The sequence below is a fragment of the Thermobia domestica genome, chromosome 2 (genome assembly GCF_964235325.1).
Source record: "Thermobia domestica chromosome 2, izTheDome1.hap1.1, whole genome shotgun sequence".
In the NCBI taxonomy this organism is placed as follows: domain Eukaryota; kingdom Metazoa; phylum Arthropoda; class Insecta; order Zygentoma; family Lepismatidae; genus Thermobia; species Thermobia domestica.
The window spans coordinates 258,716,414-258,741,605 of NC_137455.1; the positions used below are offsets into that span (position 1 = coordinate 258,716,414).

General features: G+C 36.0%; 1 protein-coding gene across 1 annotated transcript in view; it reads left to right on the forward strand.

The window, feature by feature from the left end:
* Positions 1-13,730: 13,730 nt before the first annotated feature.
* Positions 13,731-25,192, forward strand: part of Use1 (Vesicle transport protein Use1) — a 60,891-nt gene continuing 49,429 nt past the window's right edge. Inside the window, exon 1 of the mRNA XM_081748628.1 lies at positions 13,731-14,115. Within this exon, the coding sequence (XP_081604754.1) occupies positions 14,017-14,115 (99 nt within the window). The 5' untranslated portion in view covers positions 13,731-14,016. The remainder of the gene's footprint in view (positions 14,116-25,192) is intronic.

Consider the following 25,192-nt stretch of genomic DNA (forward strand, 5'->3'; position numbering starts at 1 on the left):
ACGTAAGACTATCCTCTCAAAAGGAATCAAATAACGTATTCAAGTAAACGGAATAAAGTGGAGTATTCGAATTTATATCGAATCTTGCTGCAATCAAGATCTGGTAATATATGTAGTTTTCCAAAAATCGTTCACCTTCAATTCTTTCTTTTCAATACCAGAATTGAATTGCACTAGGAATTAAAACAATCCCTTGATTTTCACGACCCCACTCTCTTGCTCCACTTATTATTTTTTTTTTTTTTACGAGAGTGTTTCGGTTCACTCTTTCTTTTTTTTACTTCCAGATATAACCGTTATTAATAATTATTAAACTTTGTCTCCTTTGAACCAAACATGCAAAATTCTCACGAAGTTACTAATACCGATTGCACAAACTCGTGTTCGTATTACGATTTCACGTTTCCTCTTGTTCACACTAGCCTCCATTAGACATCTTCACACCTTACAATTCCGAGCGCAACTCACCGGCCGGGAGTCCGCTACGCCCGGAGGAAAGAAGAAATCAGTGTTGCCGTCTGGAAACACTATAACAATATATCACCTTTTATTTTTCTCTTCTTTTTAATCGCCAGGATCTTTACTTATTCAAAAATTTTAAAAAATATGTTACAACAATTTTTCTCTCTTTCCTTCGATGTTTTACAATATAAGTTAAATTATTTTTAATTCTTCTGATTTGTAATAAAAGTCGTCCTGACGATTTTCCTCCAACTCAGATTCAGTGGCGGCTTTTGTTACAGCCTGCGGAGTAATTTGCCTCGCGTTCTCTTACAAGCTGACAAATCTACTCCTTAATTCTTTCTATCAGCTATACTAATTGCTTATAGTATGCTTCACCTAGTTGCCCTAAACGTGAAACAACTTCTTATGTGAACTACTTTACTGGGAAAAGCACTAGCTAATAATTAAGGTTTGTATAGGGTTTGGTAAGGTATTTTGGACCCGCAAACTGGATCCGAGGATAAATTAAGTGGTAGGAGACTCTATCAGCTTCGTCTATGTTTCAAGACTCCGCTTCAAAATAAGTTTAAGATCCTTAAAAGAATCTTAGATCATTAATGGCCGGGTACCCATTTAATTACCCTGTGAACACATCTTAGTTCACTTAAATTCAATTTTCTCGTCGTTCTGTGATAAACGAGAGAACAAAATGTCCAACAATTAAATCTTTAGTCCTGAATAAAATATTCTTTAATTTCCGTACACACTTCTCCTCGCGCTTTAATTATACAAAAACCCATATTCAATTAGCCATAATTCACACGATAGTTACTTTCGCGATCCCTCCCAAAAAACATCTTAAATGCGAGTTATCGAACTCAATTATTTCTTTAATTCACGAATCCTATCCTCTATCGAGATCAAAACCAAAATTTTAAGTTAGAAAATAATTCCCCAATATATAGGGGAAAGTGGGGGAATACCACGCACTTAAGGTACATTTTCTAATATCTCGCTACAAATCAAACAAATTAACATGAGGAAAATGTATGTTGTAACTTAATCATTCTAGTTTCATATTCGGTCGTTTGTAGTGCTCCTTGATTTTCATAGATTCTGTAAAAATAAAGTTTGTGGAAAACGAGAAACGCGTGGTATTCCCCGCCACATCGGGTAATCACACGCATTACATCGGGTATTGGCACGCACTAATTCCTTAACGTGAAGCATCAGAATCTCTTTCCATAAACTTAGGTCGTTTGTTGACTGTACGTTTAGGTCAACTTCTAGTTTGTTTCCTCAGGTTGTCTTCACGTTTTCCACGGAATTTTTGAGTTTTTTTCTCAACTTTGATTTCTTGGTGTTTTCTTCGCTTAGTGCTCTTTCTGAATTCAGCATCTTCCAATATTCGTTTGGTTGGAGTAGAAGTTAAGATTTCTGAACACTTTTTGTTATTTCGAGGAGTTGACTTGGCAGACCTGGAGATAGGAGAAATCTGAGACTTTCACAGCTTCATTTTGTAAAGAAGACGGTTAGACAAGCAATGGTAACTGCTGTGATGATGTTCTTCTCGATTTAGACCTATTTTCGTGGAAGATGGTTGTTCATTTTGGCGTAGGCCTATAATAGTTTGAGCATCGGAAAGCAATTGAGAATTCACTTCTTCAGAAGTCTCTCTTTTATCTTCAAGTTCTACGGCCTGGAATTCCTGAACAGATTCAAAATCTTCTTTTCTAAAAGTGTCCAGCTCCAAAGGACAAATACCCGCTTGTTTAAAACCATTAACAGCTTTGTCCATATTTGCTGCTTTCAGATAAGCTCTATTAAAGATATCGACTAAGTCATATGGAGAAATTTTTCATTAACATAGCGCTTCGCAAACAGTGTGCATTCTTGGTTGAAATAAGTTTTGTGGGGACCAAAAAATGTGAGGTCTAGCGGCTGAAGTTTATGTGACGTATGCGGTGGTATTGTAACCATAACAATTCTTTTCTTCTTACAAAAATTGTAAGTTTCTAATGAAATATGGCTCTTGCGATCCAAAATAGGTAGGACTGGATCATTTGTTATCGGTTTCGCAATAAGAGCAAAATGTTGCAGCCACTAGATCCATTGCTCCACTCAAGAATAGATCCAGTAGATTTTCCTTTCTGCAGCTGAGGTGACATGCGTTTCCTTGGGTAGATAAACATAGGGATATGTAAGACCTGGCAGCTTTGTAACGGTTTTACCCCTTTCCCATGATATTAGTGCTCTGAGCTGTTTCACTCCTTTGGATCCAAAATACGCCCTGGTGTCTATACTATGAATATACCTGTTTCGTCGACGCTAAAGATCTAATCTTCGCAGAAATGATATTTTTCGGTAACTTCTGTCAGGTTTTTAAAATACCCTTTCACCTTTGCTTCATTGAATTCGTCGACCCTGTTAATACTAATTGCTTCAGATTTCCTTAACCTTATCGTGGAATTTTTCTTTAAAAGAATTCCAACCAATCATTACCAGCAAGTCGACCTTCTTTATTCAAATTGTGTTTGATTATTATTAGCTTATGCGTATTCATAAGCTATTCTGCGTAGTTCAATTGGAGACATTCCGTAAAACAACTTGGCTAAATGTAAAGCGTGACCAGCAAGTTCCGCTTTTTGTGTAGAGCTCAATACAGCTTTTCTTCCCATTTTCTTAGAACAGACAGTCCCAGCTTTCACTTTTGTTCTTAATGTAGTCTCATGTATCCCAAAATCATTTGCTACCTCTCTAATTTTTCTTCCGCCATTTATTGCTCCTATGGCGTTTGGTAGTTGTTCTAATGTCCATTTGCACTTCTCTGTTTGCCTACTATAGTGTCATGGCATCTGCAATATACATAAAAAGGAAAAGAAACGCAGCATAAACTTTTTTGATAACTGCTTCGTGAAGGGGCAATACCACGCATAATGGACGACATGCGTGCAATTACCCCATTCCAAGCAGAGAAAGAAAAATTCAACCTTCAGAAGTTTCACGTCATTTCATATAAACAAATTTAGCATGAACTTACTACTAACACACTACGCTAAAACATTGTATACGCATTATAAAAACCAACTAAGTATTTCAATACATACCTCTAAATCTGCAAACGAAGTAAATTAGAAGAAATTACAGCAAAACAACATTTCGCCATGCCATGAACCACTCCCAGCAGCAACTAGCGCCTCGCTCATGCAGTATGTCTTTCATAGTCTAAACTAGATAGTAGCACTAATCTGAATCTGTTTCGAAGCATTAGAACTGAGAAAATAGGGTGCGTGGTATTCCCTCGTTGCGTGGTATTCCCCCACTTTCCCCTACTCTAGTGGAAACTGTCCCTCTTACTCTGAGAAACATAAAGACGAAAACGCGGCTCCATTACTCAGGAGAATTCCTTTCGGAATGAGAACTTAAAAATCCACCTCTTTTTATAGCTGTTCGGCAAATCTCGGTCACAGGAATCTCTTGCGGGTAGCGGGGACTATGATTTTACCTCAAAAAATGTCTTCTCCTAATTCAACTACAACGATTCACGTTCCCCTGAGAAGTGTTTCCAACTATAGTAGTTTCACTAAATTGAATACAACAAATTTACAAAACTAAAAATTATGAATATGAATTAGTACACATTTACATAGACTATATATACACAATATATACACTACTAAACTATTAACCAGGCCTGGTACGTCTTAATCTACTAATTATTTATTACTAGTATACACAATTTATAAGAAATACAGCCAGGTGTGCCTTGCAATATATATATATATATATATATATATATATATATATATATATATATATATATATATATATATATATATATATATATATATATATATGTATCTATATCTATATCTATATCTATATCCATATCTATATCTATCTATATATATATATACACAAAAGCCGGATTTATGGGAGGTGCAAAGGTACACGTGCACCCCGCCGTTCGTTGCAAATAAACACTATCTAAAATGAAAAGCTAGTAGTGAAAATAGCAACACATTCCGAAACTTTCTGTCATCATATTTCTGTTTGGGGCTTGAAAGAAAGCAAAGCTTTGCAAAAGCAAGTTTAAGTTGATTTTCTGAAGGTTGAAGCAAAAGGATTCACTAAGCAAAACAATATAACATTTTTAAAGTAGGAAAGAAAACAAGGCAGGAGTAGAAAAGGACATTTTTGTCCTCCATTCCACTTGCGATCCTCTTTAGAATACTCCCCCCCCCACTTCGTTCTATGTATCAGCGTTGTCATGGGTAAAGAATTCATATGTCACTTTGAAGAGTTTCAGTATGATTTGATTTGATTTTGAGTTTAACGTCCCGTTCAGCAGTGAGACTATATGAGACGTGGACCTACTGATTAACGTGGAATCCGAACCACATGAGCTCCCACCGGGAAGAGTTTCAGTATGATTGGTTAGTTTGGTAGTTATTGGTGCACCCCCTCAGACAATCCTGGATCCGGCCCTGTATCAGTGTTGGGTAAGTTACTTGTAAAAATGTAACGCGTTACAAGTTACTTTACTTTCTCTTAAAATGTAACGCGTTACTTGCTCCCAAAAAGTAACTGTTACTTTACTTCGAAAGTAACGCGTTACTTTTAGATCCGAAACTTTGAATAGGTACATGAAAAAATCTTATTACTTCAATTTTCCGTACTATTATTACTTCTTCTATTCTCCTCCTTCTCCTCCTCCTCCTCCTCCTCCTCCTCCTTCTTCTTCTTCTTATTATTATTATTATTATTATTATTATTATTATTATTATTATTATTATTACTACTACTACTGCACGTTCTGAATCGCTTTATGTAAATGCAAGGACTAATTTTTACTTGACAGTTATATGAACATTTTCATATAATGTAACATTGACTAAAATGCCATACTGCTTTACTCGTAGGGATGGGCATATGCGAGTACGAGCAAGTTTTCTTTGAAACTCGATTCGACTAGAAACAGACATCTTTGAGCTCGACCTGAGAACTCGGCTCGAAAAATTTCCTCCAACTCGACTCGAATTCGGGTCAAGTTTCTAGTTGAGTCAAGCCAAATCTGGTGTGTAGTTTCGAGTACTCTCTTCAAGTATCTTACGTGAACAATATAATTATTATCAATGATACTACTACTACTACTACTACTTATTATTATTATTATTATTTTTATTATTATTATTATTATTATTATTATTATTATTATTATTATTATTAATAATAATAATAATAATAATAATAATAATACTAATAATAATAATAATAATAATAATAATAATAATGATAATAATAATAATAATAATAATAACACTGTATATAAACATGAAAGATAGGCGGCTTGTATTTGAATACTAAAAAACTAATTGATTGCCAACCTCGGTAGTCGTGAAGTCTAGGAGTCAAGGACATTGTTCACGAGCTTCTGAGTTTGGGTTGAAGGTCTAGGTTGAGTATTCGGGCTCGAGGTAGGCCCTAAACATTTTTAAAGTTATAGGGCACTGGCCAAATATCTTCAAAACTGCTCTACCCGGGTTTAGAATTGTCAACGATTCGAACACCTCGGCTCACAGCTCATTCACTATGTACCCGAAACGAGAAGTGAGCCAAGCCAACAGCAGAGCCCTCGGCTCAGTTTACTCGAACCGAGCAGATGGTTCATCCCAATCAAGCCAGCTCGAGTCAATGGTTCATCCCATGGGCTCAGTTGAGCCGAGCTGAGCTTGTTATAAAAAATCTCTTGTGGTCTCGTTATCGAGACGAGACGAGATGCGAGCAGTGTCTCCTCTCGTGAGCAACACTAAAAACATTATACATTACTGCTTAGCTTACATTTTTCATGGCTTTCGCTTTCCAGTGAAATCAGGCCATGATTTTAAAACGAGTTAAAACGAGCGAGCCATTTATCAAACTCGACTCGACTCGAAACTCGACGCCAAAAATTGTGAATTGGCTCGGAACTCGACTCGAGAATATTACCTTTGATTCGATTCGAAACTCGACGTGAATTCTAGTCGAGTTTTAGCTTGACTTGCGCCCATGCCTATGCGTTAGAAAAAATGATTACTTATTATTATTCTGCTAAACTAATTATATAATAATAACAATGTTGTTAGGTAAAATTAAATATACAGAATATACGGAATTATTACACTACAACTAATAAAATGAGAACACATGAACAGGAGGTGAATCAAAACTTGCCAGTAACTCTGAAATCGATACATGCTTTTTAAAGCTAGTTGTTCCAAACTCTATAATCAACGAAACTTTAGGATACGCAAACTGATGTAAAAGAACTCTAATATTACATACCATCAACATTACATCAATAAAGTAGGCCTGCTCATCAGAACTCAGTTTATTCATATTAACCCCTTACTGTATATCGTTAATTATGACACCCTAGTTGTTAATAAATATTTTCCGCCGGGGCACCACTTTACTTTTAAATTCTCTCCACCATCATCTTCAGATTTTAAGAAAAAGTATTCTTTCAAATGTTCGAACGATAAAGTATTTCCGTTCTCCATCTTCATAAAAACAACACCAATCAAAGTAAAATAGACTACCGGTACCATTGCACTCGTAATTCACTCACTGAATGTTTTGATTTGGAGCCGTCAAAATCTACGACAAAATCTTCCAGGTGCTTTCAATCAGTGCACGTGATTTTCCTGAGGATATCCTCATCTTCCAAAAACAGCAAGTGGATATAATCTTATCTGTTTCCTTGTGTCGGTGACTGACTGTTGGTCACTGACATACGTAGTTCATGCTCTATTGTTCCATTCTGAGAAATTCACTTACAGGAAAGAAACATTTGTTTCCGAAAAAATTTACATATATTGTAGTTACTCACCCTAAATGTAACGCAAGAAAAGTAACGCAAACTAGGTACGTTACTTAAAAATTTGTAACGCGTTACTGGGAAATGTTGCTTAAAAAGTAACGGGTTACAAGTAACGCGCTACTTGCGTTACGTTACTTCCCAAGACACACACACACACACACACACACACACACACACACACACACACACACACACACATATATATATATATATATATATATATATATATATATATATATATATATATATATATATATATATATATATATATGCCAATCGCAAATTTTATCATTAAAACACCACAGAAATGTTTAATTACCAAATATGAAAGGAAAAAAATAGTTTATACAAAATCCATCCAACAGTAGGTCCACAGAGTGAATGAAAGAGAGCATAATGCCAATTGCTGTTCTGAATATTGAACATCTCTTTCTTCTTAGTCTTGTTATCTTCAACTGTGTGATTACCAGTCTTGGGAAGTAACGTAACGCAAGTAACGCGTTACTTGTAACGCGTTACTTTTTAAGTAACGTTTCCTAGTAACGCGTTACATTTTTTCCAAAGTAACTGTAACGGTAACGCGTTACAAATTTTTAAGTAACGTACCTAGTTTGCGTTACTTTTTTCGCGTTACATTTCGGATGAGTAACTACAATATATGTATTTTTTTCGGAAACAAATGTTTCTTTCCTGTAAGTGAATTTCTCAGAATGAAACAATCGAACATGAACTATGTATGTCAGTAACCGACAGTCACAGATACACAGAGAAACGGATAAGTTCGTAGTGCCACTTGCTGTTTTTTAAAGATGAAAACAACCTCAGGGAAATCACGTGTACTGATTGCCAGCACCTGGAAGACTTTGTCATAGATTTTGACAGCTCCAAATCAATACATTCAGTGAGTGAACTAGGAGTGCAATGATACCGGTACTCTATTTTACTTTGATTGGTGTTGTTTTTATAAAGATGGAGAATGAAAATATTTTACCGTTCGAACATTTGAAAGAATACTTTTTCTTAAGAGCTGAGGATGATGGTGGACAGAATTTAACAGTAAAGTGTCTGAAATGCCCCGGCGGGAAATATTTATCCAAAACTAGGGTACCATAATTAACGATATATAGTAAGGGGTTAATATGAATAAACTGTGTTCTGATGAGCAGGCCTACTTTATTACTAGAAAATATTTTGCTGATTGTACGTAATATTGGAGTTCTTTCAGATTAGTTTGCTTATCCTAGAGTCCTGTTGATTATAGAGTTTGAAACTAGCTTTAAAAAACATGTATCGATTTTAGAGTTACTGGCAAGTTTTGATTCACTCCCAGTTCATGTGTTCTCATTTTATTAGTTGTAGTGTAATGTTTCTCTATATTCTTGTATTTTTAATTTTACACAACAACATTGTTATTATTATATAATTAGTTTAGGAGAATAATAATAAGCAACCATTTTTTCTAACGCATAGGGATGAGCACGAGTCAAGCTAAAACTCGACTCGACTCGAATTCAAGTCGAGTTTCGAGTCAAGTCAAAGGTAATATCCTCGAGTCGAGTTCAAGCGATTCAGTTTTTCGCGTCGAGTTTCGAGTCTAGTCGAGTTTGATAAATGGCTCGTTCGTTTTAACTCGTCTTGAAATCATGGCCTGATTACACTGGAAAACGAAGGCCATGAGAAATGTAAGCTAAACAGTAATATGGAACACTTTTAGTGTTCCTCACGAGAGGAACACTGCTCGCATCTCGTCTCGTCTCGATAGCGAGACCACAAAAGATTTTTTTATTACAAGCTCAGCTCGGCTCGGCTCAACTGAGAAGATGGCTCTAGCCGGCTCACTTGGGGTGAACCATCGACTCGAGCTGGCTTGGTAGGGATGAGCCATCTGCTCGGTTCGGCTCAACTGAGCCGAGGGCTCTAGCCGAGTCGGTTGGGTGAGCTGTTGGCTCGGCTCACTTCGCGGTTCGGGTCGATAATGAATGAGCTGTGAGCCGAGCTGCTCGAGTCGTTGACAATTCTAAACTCGGGCTGAGCAGTTTTGAAAATATTTGGCCAGTACCCTATAAGTTTTAACAGTGTTTGGCTAGAGCCCGAATACTCAACCTAGACCCTCAACCCAAATTCAGAAGCTTCTGAACAATGTCCTTGACTCCTAGACTTCACGACTACCGAGGTTGGCAATCAACTAGTTTTTTAGAATTCAAATACAAACCGACTATCTTTCATTTTATATACAGTGTTGTTATAATTAATAATAATATAGCCTTAACCTCGACATGTAAAATAAGTCGAAATAAATAAATAAATAAATAAATAATAATAATAATAATAATAATAATAATAATAATAACAACAATAATAATAATAATAATAATAATAATAATAATAATAATAATAATAATAATAATAATAATAATAATATAAGTTGTAGTAGCATACTAGTAGTAGTGTCATTGATAATAATTATACTGTCTATGTAATATACTTGAAGAATGTACTCGAAACTCGACCCAAATTCGAGTCGAGCTCAAAGCTGTCTGTTTCTAATCGAATCGAGTTTCAAAGAAAACTCGCTTGAACTCGCTCGTGTCCATCCTACGAATAACGCAGTATGGCATTATATCAATGTTACATTATATGAAAATGTTCATATATCAAGTAAAAATTTGTCCTTGCATTCAGAACGTGCAACAATAATAATAATAATAATAATAATAATAATAATAATAATAATAATAATAATAATAATAATAATAATAATAATAATAATAGACCCTAATAATAATAACGGTAGCAATAGTAGTACGGAAAATTGAAGTCATAATTTTTTTCACATTGTCATAGTTTCGGACCTAAAAGTAACGCGTTAGTAACGCGTTACTTTCGAAGTAAAGTAACAGTTACTTTTTTGGTCCAAGTAACGCGTTACTGACGCGTTACATTTTAAGAGAAAGTAAAGTAACTTGTAACGCGTTACATTTTTACAAGTAACTTTCCCAACACTGGTGATTACCAATGCGTAGCCAAGTCTTCACAAATGGCATTGTGTCTCATTGAACGAGAGGTTTTCCTATAAGCTTCACTGTTATAAAATGTGAAATGTTTCCCACTCGCAGAGAATTTCTCTTGTTCATTAAACTGAATGTCCTTTCTGCTTCTTCAGAACCTAAGGCTACTACTCTTATATTTGCTTGTTTTATGGATTGCGGAATTTCATTTTTAGGCAAATCTCTCTCATCGACTAAATCTCGAGAATGATTCACTGGTACAGTGTGCTTTAACAATGCACATAATCCTTCCAATATACTTCCTCCTTCCTTCCAAGAAGAACTCACCGTTGGCGGCCAGGTTTCAGGTTCAATGTAGACAGAGCAATGATAATAGATTAGTGTAAAAGCCCTCTTCTGCTTTATTATTTAGCAATCAGCTATTCATGATATCAATCATACTCTGGATCAGCTGTTGCCAGGTAGGATCAAAACAGTGTGAACAGCGCTGTCATATTTCTTGGTTTATCTCTCAATAATATCAGTGCTTTCATACATGTTTTAATCAACTTCTATTAAATCCATCTCCTGCCTTTGAAGTGCCAACTAGAGAAGGTATAGTTCATCTAATATGTCAATCATAAGAGCGAGGTTCTGGATTAAACTTAAATTTTCTATTTTTTTTCTTAAACCCGACAAGATTGCTTTTACGAAGTGGACTTGCAAAGCCGGATATGTTTTTCACACTGTCTTTGCAGCTCTTGTGCTACATGCTACCCACTGGGGCCAGTACACTCATCCAACTTTAATTATTTCCACTTCTAAGTTCTTGAGCAATATCATTTAACTCCATTTGATTTTTATTAGAAGCATGATCGAAGCAGTACAGTTTATCTATAAATGATTCAAAATGGTTAACACCTGGCACTGATTTGATAGCATAGAGCATTGCTAACTAAACTATATAATTGAAGCAGTGCCAAGTAATATACCAGAAAAAAAGTGAAGGACAGGCAGCCACTCCGGATGTTTGGCCTAACATGGTACATGCACCGTCTGAACAGAAAGCTGTTAAATGCTGCTTTAAATAAGTTTCACTGAAACTTTTTCAGCCAGGGCTGATAGCAATGTTCCGGAAATTGTTTTCTTCGCATCTGTAGAAGTTTGCTCTATTAAATAAATAAATAATAATAAAAAAAATGATCTAAAGGGAGAGCTATCTATGTTACAACTCTTAAATATAACTAAAACACTTTTTCTTGTAGCTGTGCTTGTTTCGTCAATGATCATACAGAGTTTGGCTTGTTCAGCTATTATTATGGAGAAAATGCTTTTCCTTAACTTCATAGATATAGCAGCTATGGACATAGCAGTATGACGTGAAACCAAAGATTTAATCTCACAGATTTCACAAATTTGATTTCACAAATTTGTTCGGCTTCTTTCCAGGAGCGTCATTTCAGATTTTGCTTGGGGGGGGGGACAAAACCCCTTGATATAAGTAGAATTTCGCGTTTTTCATTCATTTAGTACTACTCTATTGATAAAATCAATTTAAATCTCAAACTCACGGGGGCAAATGCTCCTCCCTGCCCCCCTAAATGACGCCCCTGCTTCTTTCTCGTACTCTTCGCTAGGTCATGCGTGTGCGTGTGTGTGCGGACCGGTGCGAACAGGCTGAATAGCACCACTGAATATATCATGTGACACCATGTCAAATGGTATATTAGTTTTCACCGATATTAGTATCATTTTATTATTAATTTAATTGTTTCGTTAGTTTTAGAGTCTTAGAAATACGCAGACAGATAATTTATACACGGAACACGCAGTACTAAAACATATAAAAGTGAAATAGCAAGGCATTTTTCATTTTTCCTGTTGCGCAAATTTTACGAAGACCGATAAGAAATGAGTCTATTAATTTACAATAATCGGTATAACACTTGGAATAGTTTCTTGCTGCTTTTGCTTGCGTTGCGGTCTGGAACATTTTGAGAACCGCGAAATTTGGGTTAAGATTTACTGGTGCCGAGTCTGTGAAAAAGTGTGCTGTATATATGATTTTAAAACGCAAAATTTGCCTCACTGACTTCATATCGAGAATCAATACGTGATATAGAATATTGCATAATAAAACAAATTTCGCGTCAACACATAGCAGAATTTGTGTTTTAATTTATGATAGTCAGCATAACAGTTATAATCAGTGATGTAATGCTGATTTTTTAGGTGGGTATATGCTCATCCCTTGTTGCACCCACCCACCCACACCCACACCCACACCCACACACACACACACACACACACACATATATATATATATATATATATATATATATATATATATATATATATATATATATATATATCCGTGTAACGTGGGTTCCTGTAACCACGGCATGGCGCGTTCTCAGGTTGCGGATCCAGGAGGAGGCCTCTAGATATAGAGGTTAACTGAGAATATACAGAATAAACAGTAACGGACGGACAACGAATGGTCCTCCAGCTTGGGGGTTTGGGTAAGGCTAACAACCTCCTTTGTCTGTGCCCCTGGTACTATGAAACTCTCTTCCTCCGTGGTGGAATGGAAAGATATTATGTAATTTACTAACTTTACAAGAATATAAACCAAAAAAAGCGAGTAGAAAACACATTATAAAATTTATTTTTGAGACGTTTTTGGCCGCTCTTGAATTTGGCGCCCCGGGCAGTTGCGCTGGTTGCACGGCCCTTGGTTCGCCCCTCAGTGTCGCAAGGCCAGATCGGACATACGATTGAGGAAAAATCACTCTTGCAAATGCATTTGGTACGCGAATTCTCATTGTAAACAATGGAAGTCGTTTCGATCCAAATTGCGATTATTACATGCCTATTTGAAGGGTAAGGGGAAAAAAGCAGGAATGTCACAAAACATTTTCGAGAAAACGGCGTTTTAATGTTGAAAACCGTGTACAAAATGAATAGGGTTAGTCAAATTTTTGCCCCATTTTACATGGACATTTCTACATCTACGCATGCATGACATATACAGTCAAATAGTATCAAGAATACCAACAGATAGGACAAAACACCCGTTAAAGCGCAGACATGGACATTTATTGTTTCCCCCCTTTCCCTTCATATGTATTATTTGCTTTGCGCTGTCAACGGAAATTTTGCGAAGACTGTTGCGGAATAAATCTCTAGGCCTACAAATATAAAGTAAATCGGAATTGGTTTCGTAGGGCCTTATTTTATACCAGCTTGCGCAAAAAATGCTTAATGTAACACAACACAAAACGTGCGAGATTATATTATAACTACTATTATTGTCAGGCCTATTGTCAGAAACTAAACACTGTTTTTGCGTTGCGTTGACGCAAAGTGTTCCAAAAGTTTAATTGGCAGTAATTCTTTTTCTTCTAAATTATTTAAAAAAGAAGAAGTTCTGTGTGATATTGTTAAAATTTATACAATGATGCCTTGCACTAAGGAAATGTTATTCTTTGCTGGTTGTTCTTTACCTTGCACTTAAGTGCATGTAGAAAAATATTGACCGAATTAATGCGAAACTTCTTCGTGTTTCATGCTTGGATTGCAGACATTCAGACAGGCATAAAATCTTAGTAGTGATTAGTGATACGAAATTTGTGTAGTTGATACATTAAATGGATATAATGCTCTGTTAACATATGGTGTAGTGTGAGATATATTAAAGTTAATTTTCTGTAACCAACCAAAATGCATATGTCTCGATTGGAAATTAATCTCAGGAGATTGCTTTCACAATGTGAACATTTGGCAACAGAAGATCCGAAAAAGGATTGGAGACTGGATAAGGTGTTAATTACTATTTTATTATCAATTGCGTTTCTTTATTGTGTATGTTATAAAAATTATAAAAAATAGCTAGTTGTTTGAAATCCTCGTATCATCTATAAAGGCCAATAATGATAATAACAGTTAAGTTCCGGTAAGCGTTGTCACTATTACGTATGTCATGGTAAACCGAAGAGAACCTAATGTAATCTGACCTAACCTAACATTGTTTTATAAGCTGGCAGGGGTTAACTACATTTATACTAATGGTAAGAAAATACAAGACTGATGTGATATTCCCCGAGTAGATAGAGATACACTTCGACCGGAATTTCTGCTGTACCGCCGGACCACACGAAAATTTAAAAAGAAAAAAATAAATAAAATGTACTGCATTTAGTTGTATTAAATTACGTTAGGCAGGTTGAGCTAAGAGTCAGTTACCTTCAAAACAGAGGCGTAACTTTTATAATTTAGAACAGAAAATGGTGCAGTTTTACTATACGAATCCACAGATTGTAAAATATATGAAAAAATTTTGGGAAGTTTTTAATTTGTCCATTTTCTGTCGAGAACAGAACCGAACGAACCATTGCGGGGCTTCTAACCCGTTCCTACTCCTACTGCTACCCCTACCTCTACTGCTTCGCCTATTACCACTTATGCTATGGATCCGTATAGTAAAACTGCACGCAGAAAATTAGTATTCGCGTATAAATAGGTCATCTGGGTGTATAGTATAAAACTACAGAGCTAAAACAAACCAAGCTCTGCTAAGTGGCCACTAAAAGCCACGAATGCTATCTAACCGAGTCAGATTAGGGGGAAGCTGATGAGCCCGAGCAATAGTCTAAGATCATCCTAAGATAGCAGGAACGGTGGGCACGCACGTAAGCAATCGTATTAAAAACAGGTCGGTTTTGGCAATGATACGAGTTCCAAGAACACTTGTCATTGTCTCATAAAGACCAGTGCATATAAAACGGGTTAAGTTCCAAAGTTGGACGTCCGTTTCCAGCAAAATTTTGAAAATTTACAGGGAAGATAAGGATAATTTGATCGTTTGTGTGCTTGATAGTATATAAGGGTATCAAAAAATCTGTTTATTTGCAGGGTGTCTACTGGTCATGAAAGTCATGAAAAAGTCATATATTTTGCTTAGTGGTCATGAAAGCCATGAAAAAGTCCTTTATTTACCCAACTGGTCATGAAAATCTGAAATCTCAGAGTATATTTTTATATTTCATACTTTTATACCTCATACTGCATGTATTGAAACAGTTGTATCAGGTCAGTAATTGTGAGAATTTCCCACACCAGTTAGTGCTGGCTAACTGGTACTTTACTGTCTTCCTAGCTGCTCCCCATTTCATCTTCTAGTCTCTGTAATATAGTAACAATTTTTTACTGTCCAACTTTCTGATCTGCTATTTCTTTACTTCTAAGAAACGTAAATTGTGTATATTTGGAACTGAAACGTAAAGATCTCAGTGACTCAGTAACTTCAGAACTTGATGGAATTGATGCTCAAATTAACTCATTGAAAAAGAAGTTGAACTTGTGACATTCAATCAAGATGTCCACTTTTGTGTTCACTTTTTTTTTTTTTTTTTTTTTTTTTTTTTTTTTTTTTTTTAAGTTTTGATGTGATACTAGTATGCAGACTGTGAGAAAAAAATATTTGTAAAAGTACCCCTGAAAAAAGAGAAGAAAGAAGGCATCAGACCCTATCCAGGATGAAGGTTCCATTATGAACAAATTCAGTAGGTCTTATCAGTATGTTTATGTACGCTAATTTCAAATATGACACGATGGAAAAGAATTGTATATTTACGTAATCAGTTTTTTCTTGTAAACGAAAATTATAAATTTAGAATTCAGAGTACATAAAATGCAGATAAAAAACCTATCTGAATGTAACGGGACTGTTCACAAGATTTTTTTTAAATCTATAGAACCTGGTAAGCCTTAAACCCATACTTGAACCGCAATTAAAAATTTGTTTACTGCCTTTTAAATTGCTCTTGCATTTTAAAATTAGTTGTCAGCTAATCGACATTATGTACATTAGACAAATAAGAACATAATGTGATCTTCATCTTAACCGATGCACCACTGATGGTAGGGGTTTATTATTACTAATGGTAAATTTTTATCGCCATGGTCATGAAAATTTGAACAAAAAGGTCATGAAAAGTCATGAATTTACTTTCTGGTATTCCAGTAGACACCCTGATTTGTTATATATAAGCGGTTATGAACATGGGACTAAACGCCGAGCGGATGGAACTATTTCACGCAAGGTAACCGAACAGTTGCATTGTGGGAAAATAACGAGCATTTATGGTATCAACATGGCGGATGTACAAGGGCTGTGAACTAACAGTTTTAATATTTGTGAAGCAATACATTGATAACGAGCAAAATCTTTTAAAAGTTTGTGAAGAGCCCTTATTAATGAACCTAATAACAAATTGCAGAAAATGTGGAAAGGATATGACAGCGAAAAAACGTGGCGAAAGCGGACGTCCAACTTCGGAATAAATGCCTAAAAAACCATAAAACTTATCCAAAGTCAACCCACTTCATTCGAAAATCGTGCTTTTGGTTTGCCACTTACATTGAATGCCACGTACCATTTTTCTACACAGAAAATATTATGTTCCTCTTCTTTTCTGTATTTTCAATTAGTTTCCACACTTACGACAAACTGATCGCTTGTTCAGTATACAGTGTTTTTCACATAATTTCTACAACTGGCTTTCGTTATTTTTGAACAACCTTATCATATACGCGCCATTTCCACTCTGCCTTTCCTGTCACAAAGTCATAGTAAGTGTACCTTTCCGTCAAATAGCCCCTCCGTCTCCACATGGAGTACTGCGTACATCATCAATAACACCGCAGAACAACCACCATTTTCTTCACTTCAGTTATTCCCCTCACCTGACTTTCATTCAGTATTCCTCACAAACCAAAATAAATTCTCCAATTCACCTGATAAATTTCCTAAAATTGGTCCGGCAATACAACACCTTAACCCCTTTGATCTCTCTAATTAAGAGCTATTACTTAGTTGTACTACCGGGTATCGAAGTTAGTAACTTATTCAAAGATCGAAAAACGTCCGACATGTACTAGGTGGACACTAGAAGTTAATTTTCTTGTCTGTCTGGTTCAGGATAGGGTAAAGCTGAACAGCCCGCGGGAGGGCGCGTCCGTAGGAGTGGGTGCGTTAAGATGATCGGTATATGCGTATAAGGAAAGATTGCTTTGCTGGGTTAATTTGATTATTTGTACATTTTCTTTTTATAGTTTAACGTCCTACGATTGTGCACTTTCGTCTAGTGGAGACAGATGATTAATGAAAGTAAATGCTTTTGAAACTAAATTTTTGTGTTCTCCATCCGGGAATCGTATCAGGGACTACGTGCAGCAAAGGAACACGCGGTTCTTACTAAATTAGCGGGAAGGGATTCCACGATTATTCGCATAGGCTAAGGGAGTCTGTTGATGAAATGGTCGATAATGGGTGACGAAAAAGGGAGAACCTCCAGAAAACCTATGAAGAAAAATGTTTGTCCACCACCAAAAGGGGGATCGAACCATGAACCTCACGTGCCATAGGTGATCGCTTTCGCACGAGCTGCCGTGGTCCCAATTTGGTTGGTTAAGTGGACTGTAGCGTCTCTTTTCAGTACCTCATGTTGGATCAAGTATATCGAGATATGGACATCCGAGCCACGTGTAGTGCGTTCAAACTTCAAGGCTCTCACTGGGAATCGAACCCATAACCCCATGCACCAAAGTCAGGCGTATTAGCTACATACATGGAAATATCATATCCTTGTGCTTCGTGTGTTATTTATTTTTCTACATAAGGGAAGGTGTGATGTGGTACATTTCTTAGAACTAACGTATTACATTCATACTCTATACAGTAGGTGTAGGGATTTGATGATGAAATCCCAGGTATGGTGCTCTTATGTCAAATGAAAGAAAAAAGTTATGAAACATGGATCGAGAAACGCATCGTTTCAGAGTTATTATTACGTATTTAAAATTATAAGACTAACTACTTTTGTTCAAAACACAAAATCTTGTCTTGTGCTCATAGTTTTTATTCCTGTTAAGCAGGGTTGGCTGGTTTAAACCAAAAAACGAAAAATGTTCTTAAAAGTGTAAGTGTTTGTAAAATCTTGATGAACACACTTTTGTGGGTTATCACGTTTCACTCCCGTTATATTCAGACCTAAATCCCCCATTCATTACTCAAAAAGATTATACTACAAAAACAGCTTTTTTAATTTTTTTTTATAAGTTTATGAATGTTTGTTTTGTGATTTTTTTAATAGTTTGTTATTATTGTTATGTAACTGCAATCAAAGAAAAATTCTAAATATTGTTTCGTTTCAATAATATTTATTTACTATTGATAAAATACATTGAAATGCCTTCCTTTTGTGTGTGTGGGTCATACAAACCCCACGAGAGGCATTTAGTGAAATGAGAAGTATCTTTGGTATCTATTTATGTATGAATGGGTCAGAGCCAAAGTGGACTCAAATAATTCGTATCTTTATTCACTTTTCTTACTGATATGCAAATTAAGTCGTTGTATTTCTTTAACTTGGACTAATAAAAGTCGTTGTTAACTATGGTACGGAAGGTATAACGTCATTGGCTTCCCGCAATAAGTTATAGTGACATTTATGGGGAGTGGCCAGCTTGGTTACTCGTGGCTCGCTGAGCACAGTAGACGGCTGGTAGTGATTGGCTATCCTCTTACCACACCCCGAGTGACGAGCAGATTCAAGCGCGGGAAGCCAACGACGTTATACCTTCTGGACTTTAACTTGGACTAAATTAGTTCTTCTGTACTCTGTAGTACTTTGAAATTGTCCATATGTACTTCTGTATAATGGGTTCATTTCTGCAACTATCTTTTTGTCTTTCTGAAATGAGTTTTGACAATTATATTAACAAGTAGGCCTATGTAAAGATCAGTACAACGTATGTTTATCAGGAGTCCTTCGTGAGTGAGTCGGCTGACGTATCGCATTTGTGGCCAATTAGTCCTGGTTCCGAGTTCAAATGGAGAACAATTTCTCTCGAGTGTAAGTGGAGAAGCGGTTTGGATTCCACTTTAAGCTTATGTGACCCCTTCCAGCATAACCCGGTTGTTGCATAATAAAACCAAGGCTAAACAAACTTATTTCTGTCCATATATGATATGAATACATAGAGCAAATTATCTATATAAAAAAATGGTTTAAACAAAAAAAAAAAAAAAAAAAAAAAAAAAAAAAAAAAACTTTTTTTTTTTCAATAAAACTCATGGTTTTTGCCAACCCTGCTGTTAAGTCATTATCCTCAGAACATTTTGATCATCTCTCAATTAGTCCTCAAACGGAATATGTATGTCGCTTCTGAGTTTTTGTGCAAAAAACTGTTGTCTTAACTTCTATAGCTTCTTAGAATCCACCGCCGTTGTTGCTTAAACTCGTTTTCGGGGTCGCAAAGCAATAGAATAAATGGCACTTACTCTTTGTGCACTCAGAGCGCTGAAAATGTCAATTAATTTTTATGTTTGAAACCATCACACTTGCTCGTTTTCTCTTTTTTTCCTATAATTATACAGTGCCCCTGTAGAATTTTAAAACTGATGCTATTGGCTTTTGTTTCAATTTTATATTTTAGTTTTTAGTCGCACTAATTATGATTCTTTTTCCACTTCCTTCCCGAAAACGTCTTTCCAAACTATGGCTTATGTATTGGTTATGAAAATCAGATCGAAATATTGTGAGTATAATGACGTAAATACTCATGGAAGTTAGGGTTACAACCTTTATTAATTTATGTACCTAAGAGCACAATGTAGTAACTATACTTTTGTTCAAACTAGACTTAAGAACATGCGGATTAAGCACTCATTGTTCTTCCAATCCTTTGACATTCAGTTACTACCTTTTTCGTTCTTCATTCACTAACTCCAGTAACACAGACCATTCAGTATCCACAGACTCCAGTAACAGTTATGAATCGCCGAAAATGCGAAAAATCATATTTTAATGCTTTGGTTTGAAAATTGAAACCTATCTCAAGCGATTCGAGGAATTACACAGGAAATAGTGTGCGTTCTATATAAATATCCATCTTTTCGAAATGAATTGCACATATAAATTCTACAAATGAATTGTACAGTTGATATACGGGGATATACATCTAAGTACTGATTGAGCAGTAATGGCAGTATTGAAATAAGTTTCTTTTAATATTCTCTGTTAGTGTGAGGCCGCGCTAAGATGAGCTCTGACAACACTCACGTGCGATCAAGCACGGTTGCCACATTCGAGGCAATTCTGTAACAATACAATATCGCCTATAACAAGAGGCATTTTTTCTTGTAAGAAAAGAATCACCTATGTATTACAACAAAAATATTATTTAACATTATGCCTGACGAAAGTATAAGTCAAAAGAAACAAACAGAAAGTATTGCGTTAACATTGTTTACTAAATGGTAAAGAAAACAATCGTTACTTCTAAATACATAGGGCCTTAAGCAGAGTCGTCTTGACGTATAATTATCGTCATACTAAGGACCAGACTACTGCATGGAAACATACCTTAGTCGAACTCTTTGGTATGACATCGAGCTTCGTGGCTAAGTGGTTAGCATACGCGCCTTTGGCGTGGGAGACCCGGGTTCTATTTCCGGCGGAAGCTCATGTTCGGATTCCACGTTAGTTGGTCCACGTCTCATAGCCTCGCTGCTGAAAGGGACATTAAACTCAAAATCAACTCTACTCTTTAGTATGACACTAAACAGGCGTCAAAACGACTCTGCTTAAGGCTCAATATGTTAAATTAAAAAAAAAAAAAAAAAAAATTAAAACCACTTACGTTAGAGAAGATGCCTTCCATTTCAATTCAGGCAGAGCATGTACCATCACCATCTCAGATATTGTTGAAACTTTTTTTTTTTTTTTTATAGCAACTAGACATGTTTTTAAGAGACCCATATTTTTTTTTTGTTTTGTTGAAAAAAAAATATATCCCGCCAAGTAGTGGGCCATCAAAGACGGGGAGTACAATTTATGAATTGTAGAAGATATAGAAAATGGTCAACTTCGGAGCCCCACCATTTAGCTATGGAGACAGGTAGAGTTATAATTTTTGTTGTGGTATGTACATAGGGATATAAATAAACTATATTTTATTATAGTTTGGTTTGCGCATGCGTATCTATTTCTACATAAATTAATAAATGAACGTCAGTTTATCTGAAAAGTCGAAGTTTGTGAATTTTTTTCGAGCATTCGAATTTTAAAATTCTGTTTTCACGGTTGATAAGACCTAGTTACCCGCTTTCCGAAAAAAAAAAAAAAAAAAATTGTATCGCTTCTGTGTGCAACCGTTTTGTCGCAAAACATTCCAGAAATTGTCAAATTGAAAAATCGCCATTTTTGGGCGCCATTTTCTTGAAAACACCATCTTTTAAAATTCTGAAATTTTGTCAGATGGTTCAACTTTACATGAATAATAAACACACCAAATACCATTCTTGACCAATGCTTCATGAATTACTACAGCCTTTTGAAGTTAGCGAAGTTTCGTTAACTTTGATGTTACAGTTAACAACACTGGAAACAATGAAAGTGCAATGATTTGATGATCTTTGTGGTTCACATTCATTAAATGAAGAATAAAAGGTTTTCTTGACATGTTTTTTATTATTTTGATCAATAAGGCTCTCTGAAATAGTAAAATGAACCTTCCCCCTTCTTCTTCGTTTTTTTTTTTTTTTTTATTCCGAAGTAATCTGAGATGGGAATTACGATTGCGAAACACACAAATTTTAAGTTTACTTGAAATGGCCATCCAATAAATTTTGATAATCTATAAAAAGCCTAAACTATTAGCTCAGTGATGATTTGGAATACTCCAGACAGTCTCAGTTAAGTGCGATGTCATTACAGTGATCGAAAAAGGAGAAGAAGTTAAAAAAATCGAAACGTTTTCTTACGCGTTCCATCAAAGAAATTTACGAACTTTTTTAAAACAGAACAATTCCAGCATAAGAATGGGTCACTCGGAATTTTATAGTATTCGACTAAAGTGGGTCAGTCCATAACCTGCGAGGGAAGTGTGTGTGTATTGTGCAAATTTTAAGTTAGCTGCTACTGCGTTAAAACAAATTAAAGGTGCAGCCTGTATTGAAGCTGTCATGAGTGATTTATTTCCTTTAGTAGTATGATCCGTAGAAAATGACAGCTGTCTTCTTCAAGAATGTGAATGTCCTGGAGTGGACGGAATAAGTGTGGAGTCTTTAATTATTGATCCTGATGAAAATGAAATTGTTACGTATGCCATATGGGAAAACAATGATCTCGTTAAAAACTGTGCCACTTTCTGTTTTCGTATCGTACATTGCTGGTTTAACTTTAAGAATTGTAATTCATGACCACAAGAAAATCCAAAGAGAATTAATTCCTACCGAAAAGCATCGTATAAAATTTCAAGATACAAATTCTGTTTTACTTTATGTGGACTTCGTTGAAAACTGGACTGTTATTCTGCAAAGTGAAATTCAGACTTATCACCATAATATGAAACAACTGACAGTTTTGTTGTAATAAGCAACGACAAAACACACGATTCGGCTTCATGTATTCATAGCCATAGACAAGATTCTAAAAATACTCGAAGAAAAGCGAAAATATAGGTTATAAAAAAAGGTTCGAATACGTGAAAATAAGTGAGCTCCCTCGTGGCTAAGCGGTTGGCGTACGCGCCTTTGGCGTGGGAGACCCGGGTTCGCTTCCCGGCGAGAGCTCATGTGGTTCGGATTCCACGTTAATCAGTAGGTCCACGTTTCATATAGCCTCGCTGCTGAACGGGACGCTAAACTAAAATCAACTCAACAACGTGAAAATAAATGTCTACAATTTCCCAAACCGTGTCAGTGATTTCTGATGGTGCTGCATCCCACTTTAAAAATCGCTTTCAGATGTGCGAGATGCAGACAGGTCCGATAAAGCAGTGTTTTTGCAGTGAAACCGGCCATGCAAGGGTCTTTGGGACAGTATTGCGGGGAAGGAGGGGGTGTGTGTAAAGAATGTGACAATGCGGCATAACCTTAGGCAAAAACAGATACACAGTATTAAAACCGCAGAAGAAAACATGAGTATCGCGCAAGTACAAACTGCGGCTATTGCTCTCGTTTTGTTGCCTGAAACTGAATGTGACAACTTCCGGGAAAAAGAAAGAAAAAAAAAAGCAAGAATGGGAAAGTGTGCGACCCGTAACTGGTATTCAACGAAGTCCCTTTGGCTTTCGGAAAATGGCGAAGTTTTTATGGCAGTAACGGGTCATCATGAACTAAATTCATGCTTCCCCCAAAATCGAGCTTCTGCAATTCAAAATGTAGATTTAAGAAGTCTGCCAAAAGGAACTTTTGTTACATACATATACGTATGATAACCAATGGTGCGTAGCAGAAATATGAATAAATCATGAATTACGTGAAGTTGAAGTGCTGTTTATGCTTCCACATGGACCTTCAGCAGGGTACAGGTTTCCAGAAGAGCATAAGAGAAGTAAAAATAAGTGTTTTGTGGCTATCGACAATGTGCTACGCAGGGGCGGATCCAGAACGGACTTCTGGGAAGGGGGGGGGTAATACTGCTATTTTTAAGAGCTAAAAACTCGGGGATGGGTTTCATTTATATATAAAATAAGAAAGTTTCTTTTCGGAGGGGGGGGAGCGATCGTCCCCCTGGATCCACCCCTGGACGAGTGTGAATGCATCAACACCTATTGGATCATCTGCACGGTTACATGCTATTAGCGAAGAAGACACCAAGCAAGCAAATGATTGGTCCATGTGAAAAAAAAAAAAAAAAAAAATCAGTGAAATGTTGTTTCCGAAGACCATTTTAAGTAAGTGAACTTGAAATTTGTGTTTCGTAATCGTAATTTCCATCTCAGATTACTTCGGAATAAAAAAAAAATTAGGAGAAGGGGGGAGGCTCATTTTACTATTTCAGAGAGCCTTATTGATCAAAATAATAAAAAAACATGTCAAGAAAACCTTTTATTCTTCATTTAATGAATGTGAACCACAAAGATCATCAAATCATTGCACTTTCATTGTTTCCAGTGTTGTTAACTGTAACATCAAAGTTAACGAAACTTCGCTAACTTCAAAAGGCTGTAGTTAATTCATGAAGCATTGGTCGAGAATGGTATTTGGTGTGTTTATTATTCATGTAAAGTTGAACCATCTGACAAAATTTCAGAATTTTAAAAGATGGTGTTTTCGAGAAAATGGCGCCCAAAAATGGCGATTTTTCAATTTGACAATTTCTGGAATGTTTTGCGACAAAACGGTTGCACACAGAAGCGATACAATTTTTTTTTTTGGAAAGCGGGTAACTAGGTCTTATCAACCGTGAAAACAGAATTTTAAAATTCGAACCGGAAGTGCTCGAAAAAAATTCACAAACTTCGACTTTTCAGATAAACTGACGTTCATTTATTAATTTATGTAGAAATAGATACGCATGCGCAAACCAAACTATAATAAAAATATAGTTTATTTATATCCTTATGTACATACCACAACAAAAATTATAACTCTACCTGTCTCCATAGCTAAATGGTGGGGCTCCGAAGTTGACCATTTTCCATGTCTTCTACAATTCATAAATTGTACTCCCCGTCTTTGATGGCCCATTACTTGGCGGGAAAATTTTTTTCGACAAATCAAAAAAATATGGGTCTCTTCAAAACATGTTTAAGTTGCTATAAAAAAGTTTCAACAATATCTGAGATAGTGATGGTACAAATTTATTTATTTATTTATTTTGCCTGAGTTGAAATGGAAGGCACCAGAATGACTTTCAATTGTAGACAGTTTAATGCCGTTTACTGTAGAAATTCTACGCTTTTTCCCCTACTATTACGTTTTCTTCCTAGGGTAGATAAAGTTTCCGTCGGTTCAGCGAGGTCTTTCGGACACTTCTCTTTTGTCATTCTTTTTACAGTTCGCAGGACTAATGTGTAAAGCTAAAGCTACTCTTTCATTCAGTGG